This window comes from Hyla sarda, chromosome 7 (assembly GCF_029499605.1).
Source record: "Hyla sarda isolate aHylSar1 chromosome 7, aHylSar1.hap1, whole genome shotgun sequence".
Taxonomy (NCBI): domain Eukaryota; kingdom Metazoa; phylum Chordata; class Amphibia; order Anura; family Hylidae; genus Hyla; species Hyla sarda.
Window position 1 is genome coordinate 135,333,754 of NC_079195.1, and position 21,084 is coordinate 135,354,837.

The following is a 21,084-nucleotide window of genomic DNA, read 5'->3' on the forward strand; positions in this document are numbered from 1 at the left end:
ACGTATGCATATGTTGTATTGATGTCCTGTTCTACGTAATATGCTGCAGGAGATCAGTGGCGGGACCAGCTGCCAAGTCCACGATCGCACTGCTCTTGACAGCATTAACCCCATAAATGCTGTGTTCAGTACTAAACACAGCATCTATAAGATTGGATGTATCAGGAGCCCTGATGCAGCCCCATATAGGGAAAAAAAAAAAATATAGGGGTCAGAAGAGGGCAATTTTAAACATACAAAATTTGTTTAAAAAGTTTGAGTTTTTTTGTTTTTTTTAAAGCAGTACAATAATAAAGAAAAGCATGTAAAGATGAGTATCATTTTAGTTGTATTGGCCCACAGAATAAAATCATGTCAATTTTACCAAAAAATGAAAAACAGATGCAAAATTGTGGTGTTTTAATCAATTTTCCAACATAAATAATAATTGTTTGGCCCATAGATTTTATGGTAAAATAAAAGATGTCATTACAAAGAAAAATTGATGGCAAAATAACAAGCCCTCACATGAGTCTGTAGCTGAAAAAATGAAAGTGTTCTCAAGGCCCAAATGGGCTGTATGCTTAAGGGGTTAAAGAGACATGCCAGATTTGAAAAATGGTGCTTGATCATTAAGGTGGTGTCCTTAAGGGGTTAAGCAACATTAAACACTGGTATACAGGCTGTGCACTTATTGCTTTACATTGTAGAAGACTGCTTTTTATTCATTGTTGTCACATGAAAAGATATCACAAAATATTATAAAAATATGAGGGGTGAGCTCATTGATGTGTACTGTGTTTTGTGCTTTATTTTTTCATTTTTCACTTTTATATTTGTACATTTTGTTTTACATTTTGAGCTCTTATAAGGTCAAAAATACCTTTGGGGGCAATTTTTTTACTAAATTACATTTTCAATGTTACTGATTTCCTCAATAATTGGTGATGACATATAACACCCAGTTAGGCTAGGTTAACATATGTCGGGCATCCGGCCTTAATCTATACGCAACTGATGCCACAACTGATGAAAAGTCATCATCAGTTATATTGCATCCGGCGTCCAATGTTTTTGCACAGCGGACAGGGGAATGCAGCAAGCTGTGTTCCCCTGTCTGGTGCCCTCTGACATGTCCAACCATCCAGTATCTAAATTTAGATGCTGGATGATTGTGAACTGAATGAATGGGATCAGTTCTAGCATCAGTTTCCCTATGATGCACGTTGGAGGGAAACTATGCCGGACGCCGGATATATATGTGACCCAGCCTTACAGAGGAATACAGCCCCATGATATTCTCTTCACGGGTGATCTGGGTCTTCTGAGATCCAACTGCTTTTGCGGGGGTCGTGACCTCGCGGCCATACCCCCCATGATGTCACAACCCCATGCAGCCCTCACCCAGCATTCTGAACAAAATTTTCCAAACGCTGGGGCAGTGGAGTACCCCTTTAAGACTAGAAGAGTTTTCTCAGCTCTAGCAGGAAATCAATCTTCATGCTGTTTAATCCATCAATAAAAACAGCCTTGCAGAGTTAAATGCTGACTGCCTGGTCTATTAGTGGTCAGCAAGGGGTTAAGGTTTATTACAAAGCCAAAAAAAAAACAAAAAAACATCTGTTCCAGAATAAGTTTGCTGTCTTTTTGTACCAGTCTAAGTAAAGGAGAAACAGTATCTGGAGTAACTGGTACCAAAATTATAAATAGGCATACTGTACGTCTTAATAAACTTGTCTCATGTTCAATCATAAACTTTTCATACATCAATTCTTGAGCCCATTTAACATTATTCAGTTAATAAATTCTTGTATACTTTTCAAATTTATAAATAAACCCTTGTGTGCCTCTAAAAAGGCTTGTTCCTCTTCAGCAGGATAGGCATTAGCTATAACTGTGACTAAAGATTCTAGAAATGCTTCTCAAACTGAGAGGAATCCAACATTTAAGTCACATTATAAGTTATTTACCCTCCGCACATCTTTGCCAAATGTCTCACTGTAGCTGGTTCCAAGAATTTCAAACTGTACATGAGGATTTGAGCCATCTTCCCTGAACTCCATAATCCCAGTTAATCCTGTTATGCGACCCTGAAGAAATAGGATTTAAAAAAAAAAAATTGAGGAAACCTTTTTAGAGAACTGAAATGTAATTATCTGCAAAATGAAGTTCATGATCTGGGATATCACTTCTGTATTTAGTGTAAAATCATAATTTAATTAGCAAATCGCATATGGTAGAGATATAACAACACAACATTAACATAAAATAATTTTTGTAAAGGAAGCTGCACCCCTGACAAGTCAGTTCAGGTCTGCAAAGATTTCATAGTAATGTACACTGCTCTAAAATGAACCACAACATTACAGTGGTCCCTCAACATACGATGGTAATCTGTTCCAAATGGACCATCGTTTGTTGAAACCATCGTATGTTGAGGGATCCGTGCAATGTAAAGTATAGGACAGTGGTCTACAACCTGCGGACCTCCAGATGTTGCAAAACGACAACACCCAGCATGCCCGGACAGCCAACGGCTGTCCGGGCATGCTGGGAGTTGTAGTTTTGCAACATCGGGAGGTCCGCAGGTTAAAGTCCACTGGTATTGGAGGTTATACTCATGTGTCCCCGCCGCTCCGGACCATCATCGCTGCCCTGGATGTCGCCTTCCATCGCTGTTGCCGCGTCCCCGGGGTGTCCCCGATGCTCCGGCAAGGCCTCTGCTTCCCCGGCATCCTCGATCTCCGTCGCCGCCATCATGTCGCTACGCACGTCGCTCCTATTGGATCATGGGACGGCGTGCGCAGCGACGTGATGACGACGATGGAGAGCGCCGACGATGCAGGGGATCCCGAAGAGGACACGCCAGAGCCCCGAGGACAGGTAAGTGATCGTCAGCGGACCACACAGGGCACCGAAAATGGCTATCCAGTGGCAGCTGAAGCAGTCTGCGCTGCCCGATAGCCGTTTATGCGATGGCCCCGACATACAAAAGCATTGTATGTTGATGCTGCATTCAACATGAGATGGCCTCTGAGAGGCCATCATATGTTGAAATGATCGTATGTCGGGGCCATCGTAGATCGGGGGGTCACTGTATAAGGATAGGTTCCCACACAGGTTTTTTTTTTTTTTTTTTTTTAAACCGCCACTGCAGTTTTCGAGCCAAAGTCGGAAGTGGATTCCTGAGGAAGGAGATGTGTACGTCCTTCCTTTATATTTCCCATTCCATTTGAATACATTTCTGCAGTGGCAATTTTCCAAAAATAATGCCAGAAAAAACTTGTGTAGAAACCTTGCCTAAAAGTGACAGTACACGAAAATAAAATTTTACACATTAAGTATAACATTTTAATGCTATAAGCAACTCCTGGAGTTTTAATGTGTTAATACATGGGTTGTTAACAAATTAAAACTCCAGGATTTGTTATATTTGTCACAAATGAGTGCTACGTCCCCCCTTGTGAAACCACAAAATTGTGGCAGATGTTTAGCTGTATTATACAGTGGGACTCCTGTGACAACTTCTAAAATCTGAGATTACTCCAATCCTAACTGTTTAAGTCTTTATGCGGTTGATAGGTTTAACAAAGTGATCAGTGGATGTTAATGGAAGGTTAATCATGGGATTCCAAGGGCTTGAGTCCTACAGGAATATATGGAAGCAGTTACACAGCAGGAACACAGTTCCCATTAGCAGGAGTCCTGCAGGTAGAGGGGGGGGGGGGGGCATACTGTAGTGTTTTGGATGTTGTACAGTATCTGAAGTACTGCAGACTCCTGGCTATATGTGTGTCATAAGGATGGTTTGGCCATCTAAAGTGTAATATATTTTTGTCTTTTCATTTTCTCACTAGTTAATGATTAGCTAATGTATATGTATATGTTAGCTAAGTATATGTAAAGGGATCTTGTGCTGTTGGCCCTTGTACCCAGGGTTTTGGTGATATTATTGGTTAGTGATCCTTGGCTTTCCTTGTGGAGCATTGGTTGTTTATTCCCATGTATTAACATTTTTTTTTTTACCTTTTATCTATTATTTTTTAAATTGCATACACTGAAAAAATGTTGTGCCATAGTACAGCATTGATCAGTGTTATCAGAGCTCTATTGTTATAAGCTGCCATAGTGTCCTTCAGGACTGGAGTGCTGGTCAGAAAGTACAGTGGCAGGTATACAAAATAAACAAACAGATTTGATATGGCCATATGTAGAAATGTCCAAACTATAAAAAATATAATGTCAGTGAAACTGCTTGGTGAATGGCATATATGTAAAAAAATATAAAATTCCAAAGTCCAGAATTGCTGATTCTTGGTCCCTTAAAATCAAAAGTCCCATCTAAAAATGATACCTTTAAGGGGGTATGTACATTTGTGTCTGTTCAGTGTGCATGTCTGCATACAGTATGTGTATGCACTAAGCATGACATTACAATATAGATGCAGGTGCATGTTAGGGGGCCCGCCACCCTTTAAATTAAAAACTCCAGTTTTTTTTTCCTTTTACACTCGTTTAATGAAGCCGTGCCTGTACGCATGTGTTGTACGATGTAGCTCAGAGGCGTGACAGGAAGTGTAGTCTCCCACTGTGGACGTCTATTGCAAAGACGTAATGGGGGACTACTGTTCCCGTAGTGCTTTGCGCCAGGGGGCGGGTGGTGGCTTTCACAGTGAATACAAAATTTGAATGCAGTGGCAGGAGGGGAGATTGTAGCGATCACAGAGGGGGATGAGCGATACGCTGTAAAGCGGCTCCGGTGTAGTGAATAGCGGAGGTTTAAGTATATTTCTATTGGTATTATGTAGGCGGTAGGCAGCACCATTGCCACAGTGTATAGAAAGAGAGGGGGTGGCCAGGCACATTCATTGCACAGGGGCCCTCTGCTGTCTGTGTGCTCCCATTGCATAACATCTATTGATACTATACTTACCTGGCTCTTCCTTGTCCTAAAAAAATCACCCCTTTGGTCTCTGTTCCCTAAGGTCTCTTTACTGCGAGGTGATTATCAAAAGTTTTGATTGGTCAGAGTCTCAAAGCTGAGGCCTCACTGATCAGAAGAAAGAGTGGGGAGAAGCTTCTCTGGACCACATAAACAAACAATAAAACTTCTGACATGTCTTTGTAAGGCTTGGTTTCAACACAGATTTTTTTGTGGAATTTTTTTGCACTTCTGGCTTTGGCTCAAAAACTGCAGTGGCAGTTTAAAAAAAAAAAAAAAAACATACAAAAAAATCTGTGTGGAAACCTAACCTTACATGTCAAAAGGAGACTTTAAACAAGTAGTAAGGGTAGGGGTGTAACCAAATAAAACAAAATGTGCAGCAGAATGCATTGTGCCCTTCTAATTTTCCATGGTATGGGGGGGGGGGGGAGATGAGCTATATTGCATGTGGGCTGGTAAGTTTCAATACCAGGGCCCCGTTTGAACTCCATTCCGGCCCTTGTTACACTCTAGCAAGCCTACTTGAAAAAAATGGTCTGTGAACATTGCCTAAAGAGTCAGCTGATACAAATCGAACTAAGATTAAAGGGGTACTCCGCCTATAGACATCTTATCCCCTGTCCAAAGGATAGGGGATAATATGTCTGATCTCCGTGCAGCACTCTGCGTTCTGAACATTATGAACACCGGGTGCTACACGGAGATCGCCAGGGGTTCCAGAGGCCGGATCCCGCAATCAGACATCTCATTCCCTATCCTTTGGATAGGGAAAAAGATGTCTAGGGGCGGAGTGCCTTTTTAAGTTCTGACCACATAATATAGACAGACTTTATAAGAGCACATGATGCCCCCTTAAAATACCTCATGTTATAGAGGAGGATTCTTGAAATGCAGATAGGAAAGGATTTTATTTTTAGGATTGCTGTTTTTATTAGTTTCATTACTTTGTTATTATGTTTGACATATTTATTTATTGCAGTCTGTCCAATAGATGACAAACTATAGCCTTTCCCAATTTACTTCATATATGTCAGGTTCTGATTAGAGTGACCCAACTGGCCAATTCTTACCTTTTTTATAGTGTCCAGCATAGACCGTCCACCATTCCAAGGTTTGGTTGACTTTCTCATGCAGTTCAGGCTTGCCATGCTGTGCCACTTTCTGTCTTCTAGTTTTCTATGGAAGGCATTAGCCAACATCAGTACACTGTCATACAGGTAAAGGTTGGAAACCTGTAAACAACACACAGTATTTCTTTTATGTTAATGTTATACCTCTGCTTCAATACAGGAGACAGATTAAAAAAAGAAAAATGTTTAACACAACCAGTTTTAAAGTTTCAACCGTATATATGTATATATATATATATATATATATATATATATATATATATATATATGTATATATATATATATATATATACACATATATATATATATATATATATATATATATATATATATATACATATACAGTAACCCCCCCGACCTACGATGGCCCCGACATTTGATAAAATCGACATACGATGGCCTCTCAGAGGCCATCGTATGTCGATGTCAGCATCGACATACGATCCTTTTATATGTCGGGGCCATCGCATTAACTGCTATCCGACAGCGCAAAATGCTTAAGCTGCTGTCGGATAGCAGTGTAATGTGCCCCAGCAGGTTCACTTACCTATTCCCGATGCTCCGGGTCCACTTCGCGATCCTCCGGTGTCTTGCGCATCTTCTCCAGGGTCGAGGCCTTGCTTTCCGGCGTCGTTATTACGTCACTACGCACGCCGTGCCGGCGCAGCAGCGTAATAACGTCACCGGAAAGCAAGACCCGGACCCTGCAGACGATGCGCAAGACACCGGAGGATCGTGAAGAAGACACCGGAGCAGCGGGACAGCATCGAGAGCACCTGGGACAGCAGCGGGAGCGGTGAGGATCTGGTCCGGAGCGACGGGGACAGGTGAGTACAGATGCCTATACTTTACATTGCACGGATCCCTCAACATACGATGGATTCGACAAACGATGGGTCGTTTGGAACGAATTACCATCGTATGTTGAGGGACCACTGTATATATATATATATATATATATATATATATATATATATGTGTGTGTGTGTGTGTGTGTGTGTGTGTGTGTTAAGGCCAGGGAATGCTTTTAATTTTTCATAAAGCTAACTATCACATCCAGCCTGTTCCATGATGCGTTGTATGTAAGTAGGACAGAATATTTTTGACTCTTGCATTTATTTCTTGGTTTAAAAAATTGGAGTAATTAAATGTATGCTCAATAAAATTTAAATATAAAATGTGTGGTAAAGGGGTTATCCAGGAAAAAAACTTTTATATATATATATAACTGGCTCCAGAAAGTTAAACAGATTTGTAAATAAATCTTAATCCTTTCAGTACTTATGAGCTTCTGAAGTTAAGGTTGTTCTTTTCTGTCTAAGTGCTCTCTGATGACACGTGTCTCGGGAACCGCCCAGTTTAGAAGCAAATCCCCATAGCAAACCTCATCTAAACTGGGCGTTTCCCGAGACAGGTGTCATCAGAGAGGACTTAGACAGAAAAGAACAACCTTAACTTCAGAAGCTCATAAGTACTGAAAGGATTAAGATTTTTTAATAGAAGTAATTTACAAATCTGTTTAACTTTCTGGAGCCAGTTGATATATATAAAAAAAAGTTTTTTCCTGTAATACCCTTTTAAGGTTCACTGAATCCACTTAGTGTCAGAATCCCTGTTTAACAATGTTACAAACTTACTCTTGAAAAAAGAAAAAAACTAAAAGAGTACATGACTCAGGGATTTTAAGTGTTCTCTTCTAGTTCCTTAAAGCATACCTCCAATAATGGAACAATGATCAGACCTCAAGTCATAGGGTGAACTGGGAATGTAAGTAAGACTGGATATGTAGTTGGTTATACAAAATTAATTATGCTTTATTTAGATATAATATGAGCAGGGCCCTTGCTGCAGATATAGTAAAACAAATGTAGGGGTGATGTGCCCTCCTTAGCAGCAGCATCCTCAGTGGTCCCCAAAGAGACTGCAGCACTTGTGAAAGACAAAGTAAAATCAATGTGGTAGGTTATAGTGCTTACAGACAATGATATAGATGGTGCTATACTGGCAAACAGGTGGCAATAGAGATACAGGTGAGGCCAGACGCGTTTCGGAGCTGACCAAAAGAAAGGTGGTCTTATACAGGCTATCATTTTGATTGGTATGTAGATAGTGACAATCACAGCATGAGAAATAGGTCCTCCTTTTCAAAATTTGGAGTGATGGATACTTATAAACAAAAAAACAAACAAAAAAAAAATCAACTCCTTAACCCCTTAACGATGCAGGGCGTAAATGTACGTCCTGGTACAGTGATGATTGGGTCATGCGCAGCAGTACCCGGCTGCTGATAGGGACTCGCCGGTAATGTTGGACATCCGTGATCGCGCGGATGTCTGCCATTAACCCCTCAGATGCCATGATCAATACAGATAACGGCATCTGCGGGAGTGCGGTCAGAAAAATGCATGATCGGATTGCCCGCAGCACTGCCGAGGTAATCCGATCATCTGTAATGGTGGACAGAGGTCCCTTCACCTCCCTCTGTCCGTCTCCTGGTGTCTTCTGCTCTGGTCTGAGATCGAGCAGACCAGATCAGAAGATAGCCGATAACACTGATCAGTGCTATGCCCTATGCATAGCACTACACAGTATTAGCAATCAAATGATTGCTATAAATAGTCTCCTATGGAGACTATTAAAGTGTCAAAATAAAAGTTATAAAAAAGTAAAAAATAGAGGTTAAAAAAAATTATATAAGACCACCTTCCTTATGCTCCAAAACACATCTGGCCACACCTGTATCTCTATTGCCACCTGTTTGCCAGTATACCACCATCTATATCATTGTCTGTAAGCGCAATAACCTCCCACATTGGTTTTACTTTCACTTTCGCAAGCGCTGAAGTCCCTCTGTTTGGGGACCACTGTAGTGTGATACACGCCCAAAATACAAATCTTTAAATGAGGACGCTGCTGCTAAGGAGGGCACATCACCCCTACTGCCGGAATCTTCTTCTCTCCTGAGCCGGACGCATGTTCGTGCCATCCGACAACTAAGAGAGTTGGCATCTCAAAGCAACCTTTCATGAAGATGGCAAGTCCCAGCGATATCATCTTCACATCACAGTATTCATCTGACTTGCAGGTAATAGCCTTCTAATTGACCGGGTAAATACCTGTGCCATACCTGCAATGCTCACAACTTGATTCACACTGTGTAATGAAACAAATGAATTTAACAAGACTTGGAAAACCCATTACACTGGACATTTAAATTTGCACAAAACTAGTTGGCATTATTAGTGTATGTTTTATAATTGTATGCAATTATATTTTACCATATTTGATTTTACCACATTTGATTATATAGTGTATGTACTATATCTGTAGCAAGGGCCCTGATCAGATACTTAGCAGTGTTAGGATTCGGCAGGCTGGAGGTGGATCCTCTGTGTCAGAGAGGGATTAGCGTGGACCGTACCGGTGGACCGGTTCTAAGTTGCTGCTGGTATTCACCAGAGCCCGCTGCAAAGCGGGATGGTCTTGCTGCGGCGGTAGCAACCAGGTCGTATCCACCGGTAACGGCTCAACCTCTCTGACTGCTGAGACAGGCATGGTACAGAAGGACAAGGCAAGAGCAAGGTCGGACGTAGCAGAAGGTCAGGGCAGGCCGCAAGGGTCATAGTCAGGGGCAACAGCAGAAGGTCTGGAACACATGCTTGGGACATACACAAAACGCTTTCACTGGCACAAGGCAACAAGATCCGGCAATGCAGGGAAGGGGAAGTGAGGTTATAAAGGCGTGGAGCAGGTGGGAGTTAATACACTGATTGGGCCAGGCACCAATTAGTGGTGCACTGGCCCTTTAAATCTTAGAGAGCTGGCGCACGCGCCCTACAGAGCGGAGCCGCACGCGCCAGGACGTGACAGCCGGGGGCTGGGACAGGTGAGCAGATTGGGATGCGATCCGTGAGCGGGCGCGTCCCGCTATGCGAATCGCATCCCCGCCGGCAGTGTCAGTGCAGCGCTCCCGGTCAACGGGTCTGACCTGGGCGCTGCAGAGAGAACGCCGCAAGCGCTCCGGGGAGGAGCAGGGACCCGGAGCGCTCAGCGTAACAGAACCCCCCCCCCCCCTTAGGTCTCCCCCTCTTTTTGTCGGCTTGTCCCTTCATACGAGACAAGACCATTGGGAGCGACTCTTGAGTTTCCTTCCGGAAGAAAGAGAAGTCCTGGGTAACTTCATCAACGGCAGTAAATCCAGAATAAGTGGGAATGGGGAGGGGGGGCAGAGGGTGAAGTTTGCCACGGAGCAGAGTGTTACCAGGAAGGGGGCTATGAGGAGGCAAAATCTCAGCTTGCTTTTTGCTGAAAATATCCTGGTAAGCCTTGGGAGGGGCCAGTATGGGTGGAATCTCAGGAGTTAGACAAGTGGGAGCAGATGTGAGGCATCGTTTGTGACAAGAGGGACCCCAATTTTTGAACTCCCCGGTGGTCCAGTCAAGGGTGGGAGAATGACGTTTTAGCCATGGCAGACCGAGAAGGACTTCAGAGGTGCAGTTGGGCAGAACAAAAAATTCTATTTTTTCGTGATGCAGTCCAATGCTCATAAGCAGGGGTTCTGTGCGGTAACGCACAGTGCTGTCCAATTTTTCTCTGTTGACAGAAGAAATGTTGAGCGGCTTGACGAGACGGGTTATTGGGATGCTGAACCTATTAACAAAAGAGGCCAAAATAAAATTTCCTGCAGAACCAGAGTGCAAGAAGGCCACAGCTGAGAAGGAGGAGTTGGCAGAAGGAGAAATCCGCACAGGCACAGTGAGACGTGGAGAAGCAGAATTCACACCAAGGGACGCCACTCCCATGTGAACAGGGTGCGTGCGTGCGTTTCCCAGACGCGGAGGACGAATAGGGCAGTCCACTAGGAAATGTTCGGTACTAGCTCAGTACAGGCATAAGTTTTTATCTCTGCGATGAGACCTCTCTTCATGGGTCAGGCGAGACCGATCCACTTGCATAGCCTCCTCGGCTGGAGGCACAGGGGTAGATTGCAAAGGATACTGGGAGAGAGGTGCCCAGAGATCAAGGTCCTTTTCCTGGCGGAGCTCCTGGTGTCTTTCAGAAAAACGCTTGTCGATGCGGGTGGCCAAAAGGATAAGTTCAGACAGGTTAGCTGGAATTTCTCGTGCGGCCAGTACATCTTTGATGTTGCTGGATAAGCCTTTCTTGAAGGTCGCGCAGAGGGCCTCATTGTTCCAGGCTAGCTCTGAGGCGAGGGTACGAAACTGGATGGCGTATTCGCCTACGGATGAAGTTCCTTGGACTAGGTTCAGCAAAGCAGTCTCGGCAGAGGAGGCCCGGGCTGGCTCCTCGAAGAGACTACGGACTTCAGCGAAGAAGGACTGGACTGTGGCTGTGGCAGGATCATTGCGGTCCCAGAGCGGTGTGGCCCAAAACAAGGCCTTTCCAGACAGAGGACTAACTACGAAAGCCACCTTAGACCGTTCTGTAGGAAATTGGTCCGACAACATCTCCAAATGTAGGGAACATTGAGACAGGAAACCACGGCAGAGTTTAGAGTCCCCATCAAATTTGTCCGGCAGAGACAAGCAGAGGCTAGGAGCGGCCACTCGCTGCGGAGGAGGTGCAGGAGCTGGCGGAGGAGATGGTTGCTGTAGCTGTGGCAGAAGTTGCTGTATCATGGCGGTCAACTGCGACAGCTGCTGTCCTTGTTGGGCGATCTGTTGGGATTGCTGGGCGACCACCGTGGATAGGTCAGCGAGGCTTGGCAGCGGAACCTCAGCGGGATCCATGGCCGGATCTACTGTTAGGATTCGGCAGGCTGGAGGTGGATCCTCTGTGTCAGAGAGGGATTAGCGTGGACCGTACCGGTGGACAGGTTCCAAGTTGCTACTGGTATTCACCAGAGCCCGCCGCAAAGCGGGATGGTCTTGCTGCGGCGGTAGCAACCAGGTCGTATCTACCGGTAACGGCTCAACCTCTCTGAGTGCTGAGACAGGCGCGGTACAGAAGGACAAGACAAGAGCAAGGTCGGACGTAGCAGAAGGTCAGGGCAGGCAGCAAGGGTCGTAGTCAGGGGCAACAGCAGAAGGTCTGGAACACAGGCTTGGGACACACACAAAACGCTTTCACTGGCACAAGGCAACAAGATCCGGCAATGCAGGGAAGGGGAAGTGAGGTTATAAAGGCGTGGAGCAGGTGGGAGTTAATACACTGATTGGGCCAGGCACCAATTAGTGGTGCACTGGCCCTTTAAATCTCAGAGAGCTGGCGCGCGTGCCCTAGAGAGCGGAGCCGCACGCGCCAGGACGTGACAGCCGGGGACCGGGACAGGTGAGCAGATTGGGATGCGATCCGCGAGCGGGCGCGTCCCGCTATGCGAATCGCATCCCCGCCGGCAGTGTCATTGCAGCGCTCCCGCTCAGCGGGTCTGACCGGGGCGCTGCAGAGAGGAGAACGCCGCGAGCGCTCCGGGGAGGAGCAGGGACCCGGAGCGCTCGGCGTAACAGGCAGTCATATTTTATCTAAATAAAGCATAATTTATTTTGTTCAACCAGCTACATCTCCAGTCTTACTTACATTCCCAGTTCACTCTATAACTTGAGGTCTGAATTCTAATACTTTTTTTATCCTTAGACTTTTTGCACTACAGGTATAGTGCAACTCAGTACCTTGGTTTAGGGCATACCATCAATTATATGTGTGTTGCCACCCGAACTCTCATCTTTTTCGTAATCAGAGACTTGCCCCAAGACTAAAAGGATCACAAAATGTATTTGCCGAAAATCCCATATACATGCATGGGACTTATGCCAAATATGTCTTCTGATCATGGTAGTGTCGGGCAAGATATTATGCTTCTGGGCCCATCAAAGGAGGTATGCTTTAGAGTACTCCGCCCCTAGACATCTTATCCCCTATGCGGGACCCCCCGCATTCTCTCCTGCAGCACCCACTTGTTATCAGCTGCGCAGAGCGAAGATCGCTCTATGGCTGGTGACTCAAGATACGTATTGTGACATCACGGCTCCACTCCCTTGTGCTGTCACACTCCACCCCCTCAATGCAAGTCTATGGGAGGGGACATGGCTCCTACATGTTTCTGAAGAGTAATGCTATCTTCATTACTTTCACATATCTACACCTCAATGTCATTTACCTATAGATTAATAGTATAATGGGCATCTAAGGGTTTGCATTGTCTTGTCATACAAAGGATACTACACTCCAGGAATATATATCCAGAAATAGTAGCTTTTGTATTTGTATTTTTTATCTTTAACTCAATGCTGGAGAGCAGATATTTTTTGTTAATAACTCGTGTAAAATGAATTTTTCTAAAACATCAAGTATACTTTAGAACTGAGATCATATGGCTACTAAATATACTATGAACTAGAAGAACTACAAATTGCTGTCGATTGGAAGCAAATAATCTTGTTTCAGAAATAATGTGTTTACTGTCCTGAGGTCTGACACCGTGCTGAGTGATATCTGTTTCCATTAAAAAAACATTGTGTGAGAACCAAGTAGAAGAGTTTGCATGAGCGTATGGTTTCCTATCATTGTTGTAGGGATAAGCTTTGGCTAACTAATAGATATGCACCTTTCTCAAACAAACAAACAAACAGACACCACTGATGACAATCGATTTGTCAGTGATTAAGTTTGTACCGTGGAGAATCAATGGAGAAGTGACTGTTTGCATAAAATAGGAGAATCCAATGGTACGGTTCAATGAAGACCTACTGTGAATTGGCAAAAAAGTTAATGTTGAAAATTTACTAACTCATCTGTGCCAAAAAATATTACTGTCAAATAAGTTGCTGTTTATTATACCGTTACAGGATATATGCATACATATTATGCTGTGTCACTCTGTTGGACAGAATCTCAGGTTTAGGTTTGACAATAATTGCTTAATCTCCCAAATAAGAAGCCAACCCATGCATTATGATAGCACCAGTAGGAACTGACAGTGATCACATACTCCAAAACTCTTGAGAATGTGACATCCATTATAGTGATTTCATGGTAATTTATGGAAATGTATTTTTATCCAGTTGGGAGTTTAATGGACAGGATTTCAGGGACAAAGTCCCTGGTGAATATAATCTCTTGCTTATCCAGAACATGTTTAGAATGAATTTCCTAGGACTTCATGTCAAGCTCTTGTCAACAACATAAAATGTATTGTATCTTTTACAAATGCTCCCTTTATTAATGAGAGGTATTTGGATAATAGAATGGGGCAATAGCAAGGTCATTGACTTTTGTGAACACAAATATATGGTCAGTTTATTAAAGTCTATTTCTTAGTGAAGGAGACAGAGATTCTGTTCTATTGCCTTTCAGCATATGTCAATAGCCTTACTAGTCATTTCATTTTCAAGAATATAGGTGACTATAAATAGTACTGTACCTGTTTTTGGTGCATACAGGGGAACAGAAGACAATATGGTTTAATTCTCTAATTTCCCATTTCACAATTGAACTTCACAGTCAATAATTGAATGCTTGCCATAACCTCTCCAGATCTATGCAATTGGCCTCCCACTAACACAACCAATTTATTATGAGTTATTGTAATGCTTTATTTACAAGTGTGCCAGTCTCCCCTCAGAACCGCCATCACAGATTTAATAGTAATCCGATGTGGAAAGAAAATGAGAAGAGGCACTGGAACTGCAGTTACTCGAAGTTTATTCCATCAGGTCTTGGATACAACTGTGCCCGATGGGCCGTTTCTCGCTCACATGCACTTAATCATGGCCAATAGCTAACACTCCTTCCCTCCACCCTTTTATACACAGAAGTTACAAAACGTTATCAAAAAGTGTACAAAATCACATAGAAAAAATTACAAAGCAATATAAACATAGAAATACAAAAATTGAAATCCGAAAATCACTTATCTAGAAGGTTAGTGATTATTAAACGTATATGCACAATCAATGCAATGCTTCATTACAATGTTTCAATATTAACATTTTTATTTGATTTTTTCTTTTTTATATATAAATGGATTTTATTTGTGTTACCAATTTTCTTCTTTTATTTTTATTATAATCTTTTTCTCATCTTTCTCTCTTTTTTCTTTTTCTTTTTTTCTTCTTTTATTTCCTTTTCTTTTTTTTCTTTTCTCTCTCTCTCTCTCTCTCTCTCTCTCTCTCTCTCTCTCTCTATATATATATATATATATTCTTCTGGATAATTTCATAGATTACTCTAAAAGAAACCATAACACATGTAGGCTCTATACTTTTACAAATATTGAAACAATGTTAGGTAGGCAAACTTAATAGGAAGATGTTATTCCATCTGAACAATAACTTAACATGAAAGAATAAACTTAGAATCAATGTACAAACATCTCTCTTAGCGTTCGGGTGGAAAAACATTTAAATTGCTCCGTGTGTTCAGACCCAAAGCCTCAGTACGCAGAATCAACTCAGTCTCTTTCTGCAGCAACAATTAGTTTCTATCACCATTTCGTAAGGATGCCTCCTGAATTGTAATCCCTAAAAAATGCAGGTGTGTAATGTCATTCTGATGCACTGTATTCATGTGTTTAATAAATGTTGGACAACCTATACCCGTGTTTAAGGATCTCAGATGTTCTTTAAAACTAACATACATAGGTCTAATAGTTTTACCGATGTAATAAAATTCACATTTACAAACTAATGCATGGACAACAACACTAATTTTGCATGTAATAAACTGGTTGATACATAAAGTCGCTGGTCCCAACCATATATATAGTTTGTGTTTAATAAATGTTGACAGTATTTGCACTGTCCTCATTAATGGTTGCCCGATGACAATTGTTTTTTCAACCAATTATTTGATGCACTACTGGTTCTGTTCATCGATTTTTAACTAAATGATCACAGAGGTTTTTGGTTCTCCTAAAATAAATCAAGGGTCGTGTACTAATCATATCTTTCAAAATCTCATCATTCTGCAAAATGTGCCAATTATTTAATATGGCGTTACGTATCGGTTTTTCCATGGCACTGTAATTGAACGAAAAAGTAAAAAAACATTTTTTGTTGGTACTACTTTCATTTTTGTGTTACCCTGTATGAATGCATGCATATCCCTGCTTCTAATCTTTTTCCGTGATGGTTTAAAAATTAATCTCTCTTGAGGAATGGACAATGCTCGATTTTTTGCTTCATCTAGTAGATCCTGGGGGTAACCTCTATTTAGTAATCGTTCACACAATGCGTTTGCTTGTGTCAGGAATGACTTGTCACTGGAATTTATTCTGCACAATCTAACCATTTGCCCATAAGGTATAGCATTTTTTATGTGTTGTGGATATTAACTATCATACCGCAGCAAGGCATTCGTGGCAATGGGGTTACGATTTCCCTGAACCAGGAAAGAGTCATTCCTAACCAGCAATTCCACATCAAGAAACACTACCCTTGATTTATCAAAAATGCTGGTGAAAAACATGTTGTAATTGTTGTTATCTAAATACTTTACAAACTCCTGAAAGTTATGTGTTCCTGACCAAATTATGAGAATGTCATCCACATAGCGGACGAAGAAATAAATAAATTGTTTGAATGAATTTAGGGAGTAAAAAAATTTAATCTTCTTCAAGAACCCCTAAATAAATATTTGCAAAGTTGGGGGCGACCGGCATACCCATCGCCGTCCTGCCCACCTGTACAAACCACTCCACATTACATTGAAAAATGTTTTGCTGCAAGACAAAAAGTTACATTTCACAAATATAGTTGATGAATTCACCACTGTAATTGGAGAGTGCCAGCAATCGACACCTAACAGCCTGCACACCCGCATCCTGAGGGATGAGGGTGTACAGGCTCTCAACGTCGATGCCGGCCAAGGAAAAATGTTCCTGCCAGCCAAAATCATATAGCAATTTAAGTAGCTGTTGGGTGTCTTGCAAATAAGACAGTATACTCTCCAAAAGTGGTCTCAGTATCCAGTCCAAGTATTGAGACAAAAGGCTCCACTAGGATGACTGCAACAATTGGATGAACATGAGGTTTTTTTTTTCTTTTGTTTTTATGGATTTTAGGAATCCAGTACCAATATGGTTTTTGAGGACTCACAAAAAAAAAGTTTTTCAGCAAATTTAGTGGAAATATTCCTAATTCCACCCCTTTACGGAGGAGAGATCTTACCAAATTTTGAATGTGAAGAGTAGGGTCAGATTTAAATTTTTTGTAGGTACTTAGATCTTCCAACTGGCAATATGCCTCACTGAAATAATAATCTCTAGTTAAAAGGACAATGTTTCCTCTCTTGAGGCTTTGGGTCCTTTGTGCCTGAACACAAGCGATTTAAATGTTTTTCCACTCGAACGCTAAGAGAGATGTTTGTACGTAGATTCTAAGTTTATTCTTTCATGTTAAGTTATTGTTCAGATGGAATAACCGACCTTCTAAATAAGTGATTTTCTGATTTTATTTTTGTATTTCTATGTTTATATTGCTTTGTAATTTTTTCTATGTGATTTTGTACACTTTTTGATAAAGTTTTGAAACTTCTGTGTATAAAAGGGTGGAGGGGAGGTGTGTTAGCTATTGGCCATGATTAAGCACATGTAAGCGAGAAACGGCCCATCCGCCACAGTTGTATCCAAGACCTGATGGAATAAATTTCGAGTAACTGCAGTGCCAGTGCCTCCTCTCATTTTCTTTCCACAACGGATTACTTATAGAGCACGGACAACAGGTTGCTACTACCAGTGTTCAGGTGTTGACCCGATTCACACTACGTTCTCCCACTACAGAAAACAGTGCTGTACTTACTATTTTCTTCTTTATGGACAGATTTAATAGTATTTCAACATTCAAATGTCAAGGGATAACATGTTGGCACCAAACACCCCATTATAAGGCGATTGTGTTCATCAGGTGCAGGGGGTATCCATCATATGACAGATCCAGCAGAGCCTGGCTTCCATTATATTGATTGTTTTATAGCACTACAATTTTGGCTACAGAAACATATATGTCACATATGGCAAATGTGGTACCAATATTTAAAAAGGGGACAAAAGGTGACCCCGGGAATTATACACCTGTTAGTTTAACCTTCGTTGTATGTAAATTGTTTGAGGGTTTTCTAAGGGATGTTATTTTGGAACGTCTTGATAAAAATAAATGTATGACCCCATATCAGCATGGCTTTATGAGGGATCGGTCCTGTCAAACTAACCTGATCAGCTTTTATGAGGAGGTGAGCTCCAGACTTGACCAGGGGCAATCGCTGGATGTCGTATATCTTGATTTTTCCAAAGCATTTGATATGGTGCCACATAAAAGGTTGGTGCATAAAATGAGAAGGATGGGGCTGGGGGAGAATGTGTGCAAGTTGGTAAGTAGCTGGCTCAATGATAGGAAACAGAGGGTGGTTATTAATGGTACTTATTCTGATTGGGTGACTGTTACTAGTGGGGTACCACAGGGGTCCGTCTTGGGTCCTGTTCTATTTAACATATGTATTAGCGACCTTGTAGAGGTGTTGAATAGTAAAGTAGCAATATTTGCAGATGATACTAAACTCTGTAAAGCAGTAAACATTATAGAGGACAGCGCACTGTTACAAATGGATCTGGATAGGTTGGAGGTTTGGGCTGGGAAGCGGAAGATTAGGTTCAACACTGATAAATGTAAGGTAATACACATGGGGAAGAAAAATCCGGGCTGGTATTATGTATTAAATGGGAGAACACTTGGGACGACTGACATGGAAAATGACTTGGGAGTCTTAGTAAACAGTAAATTTAGCTGCAGTGACCAGTGTCTGGCAGCTGCTGCCAAGGCAAATAAAATCATGGGGTGCATCAATAGGGGCATAGATGCCCACGACAAGGAAATAATTCTACCACTGTACAAATCACTAGTCTGACCACACATAGAATACTGTGTAAAGTACTGGGCACCAGTGTACAAGAAAGATATAGGGGAGCTGGAGAGGGATCAAAGAAGGGCAACCAGAGTAATACAGGGAATGGAAGGACTACAGTACCCAGAAAGATTATCAGAATTAGGGTTATTTAGTTTAGAAAAAAAAAGGCTTAGGGGCGACCTAATAATTATGTATAAATATATAAGGGGACCGTACAGTGATCTCTCCCATGATCTCTTTATACCCAGGACTGTATCTATAACAAGGGGGCATCCTCAACGTTTGGAAGAAAGAAGGTTTCTTCACCAGCAGAGACGGGGGTTCTTTACTGTAAAAGCAGTGAGACTGTGGAATTCTCTGCCTGAGGAGGTGGTCACCTCTGTAAAAGAGTTCAAAAGGGGTCTGAATGCATTTTTGGAGAGAAATAATATTGCAGGTTATGGATTCTAGATCTATAGGGACAGAACGTTGATCCAGGGATTTATTCTGACTGCCATATTTGGATTTGGGAAGGAATTTTTACCTCTAGTATGAGTTTTTTTTTTTGCCTTCCTCTGGATCAACTCAGTAGGGACTCATGTGGTAGGCCTCAGGGGTAGGGATAGTACAGTCAGGGCTTTGCTTTGGTATATCAGGAGTTAATGTTAACCCTATAGTTCGTGACGCCAGGCTGAGGGCTAGTATGCTGAGATGATTCTCCGGCCTATCGCCGCCCTTCCCAGTAACGATAGGTGCATAAGAATAAAGACCTAAGGTCCACAAGGTAGTTGGATTTAAACTTGCATAAACTTTACTTAACGTCTTGCGGTACATCCACAGAGTAGTAACAGTCTCAATCAAACAGTTTCTCTATACTTCAATGACTGACATATGTTGCGGACCTTGACTTTAGATAATAGTCTCTGAATTCAGGGTATATTGCGAAGATCCGTCCGGATTTAGGGGATAGATAAGGTCCGGTGGTCTTGCAGAGTGTTTAGGGATTGATACACTCACAATTTGGAATAGATCAGCCGTCGCCGCAAGGCTAAGGCCTAGACTCACTGATGACAGCAGCGCAGATCCTTTCTCCTCAACAGCCAGGAACCAATAGAGAGATGAATTGCCGCCGCGCCCTTATATGGGCAGGGGCGGGGCCTTTTTTATTGGTCCAGCCATCTGTCACTCACCGTCACAAAGGAAATGAGTGCATTACGTCACAAGGACCTCCAAAGGTCCTCAAGCAGAAATACCATAGAGTGAATTTGGGCAGAAAACAGACATGGCGCACATCTACAATCTTGTATAACGATCTGATTGCTTCTCAGCATAATATCAAAAACCCGTGGACGCTGGTGTCGCGGCGGTGGTGGTCGCCGCCCAGTGCTACGCCATTTTATGCTAGGGACGTTAGGGACCCACTCTGAATAGGTGGCCTTGACGTGGCGAGTGGGCTTGTACTTTTTGATCAAAAATGTATACTAACAACCTGTTAGTTTTTGATATTATGCTGAGAAGCAATCAGATCACTATACAAGATTGTAGATGTGCGCCATGTCTGTTTTCTACCTGAATTCACACAGAAATACCATAGAGTTCACCTGATCACGTGACCCACGGGTCCTGCTACGCTTCTCACAGATAATTAACTATTTATATACATTTTATACAGTTAAACTTCCACAAATAAGGAGCATATACAAAAGTACCCCGACGTCCTAGGGACTCTGGCTATGGGATGCAGTACCGGGACACCTCACTCATTAGGGTTATAGGTTGAACTGGATGGACGTTGGTCTTTTTTCAACCTTATGAACTATGTTACTAGAACTAAAGAGGTAGGTAAAATAACTGCTGTTGTCTAAAGTGGCAGAAAAATTGTCATTTTACTAGCTTGTTTAAATACATTGGTTCCTCTTATTTCAGCAAATTATAAGGTTTAAATATAAAGCATTGCCATCTAGTGACATTTACTGCACATTGACATTACCATCTGCAAAAGTCAACAGTGAAGCTGGTTTATCATTGTGGAAAACGTTTGTCAGTAAACATCTCACATATGCAAGGGAAGGAATCGAGAAACAGAACGGACTGCATATATAATCAATGGGAAGGAGCATATGAAATTCTTGAATAAATATTCTTGGTAGAAACAAACAAGTAGCTCACCCACAGAGTCTTCTCTTCATTCAT

The 21,084-nt window shown here is 42.2% G+C and overlaps 1 protein-coding gene across 4 annotated transcripts in view; it reads right to left on the minus strand.

Moving 5' to 3' along the window:
* GRID1 (glutamate ionotropic receptor delta type subunit 1) overlaps positions 1 to 21,084 on the minus strand; it is a 1,339,076-nt gene that overhangs the window by 312,791 nt on the left and 1,005,201 nt on the right. For all 4 annotated transcript variants that reach the window (XM_056530786.1, XM_056530787.1, XM_056530788.1 and 1 more), the window contains exons 7-8: positions 5,995 to 6,156; positions 1,950 to 2,069 (exon numbers count right to left, since the gene is read on the minus strand). In XM_056530786.1, coding sequence (XP_056386761.1) covers positions 1,950 to 2,069; positions 5,995 to 6,156 — 282 coding nt within the window. The remainder of the gene's footprint in view (positions 1 to 1,949; positions 2,070 to 5,994; positions 6,157 to 21,084) is intronic.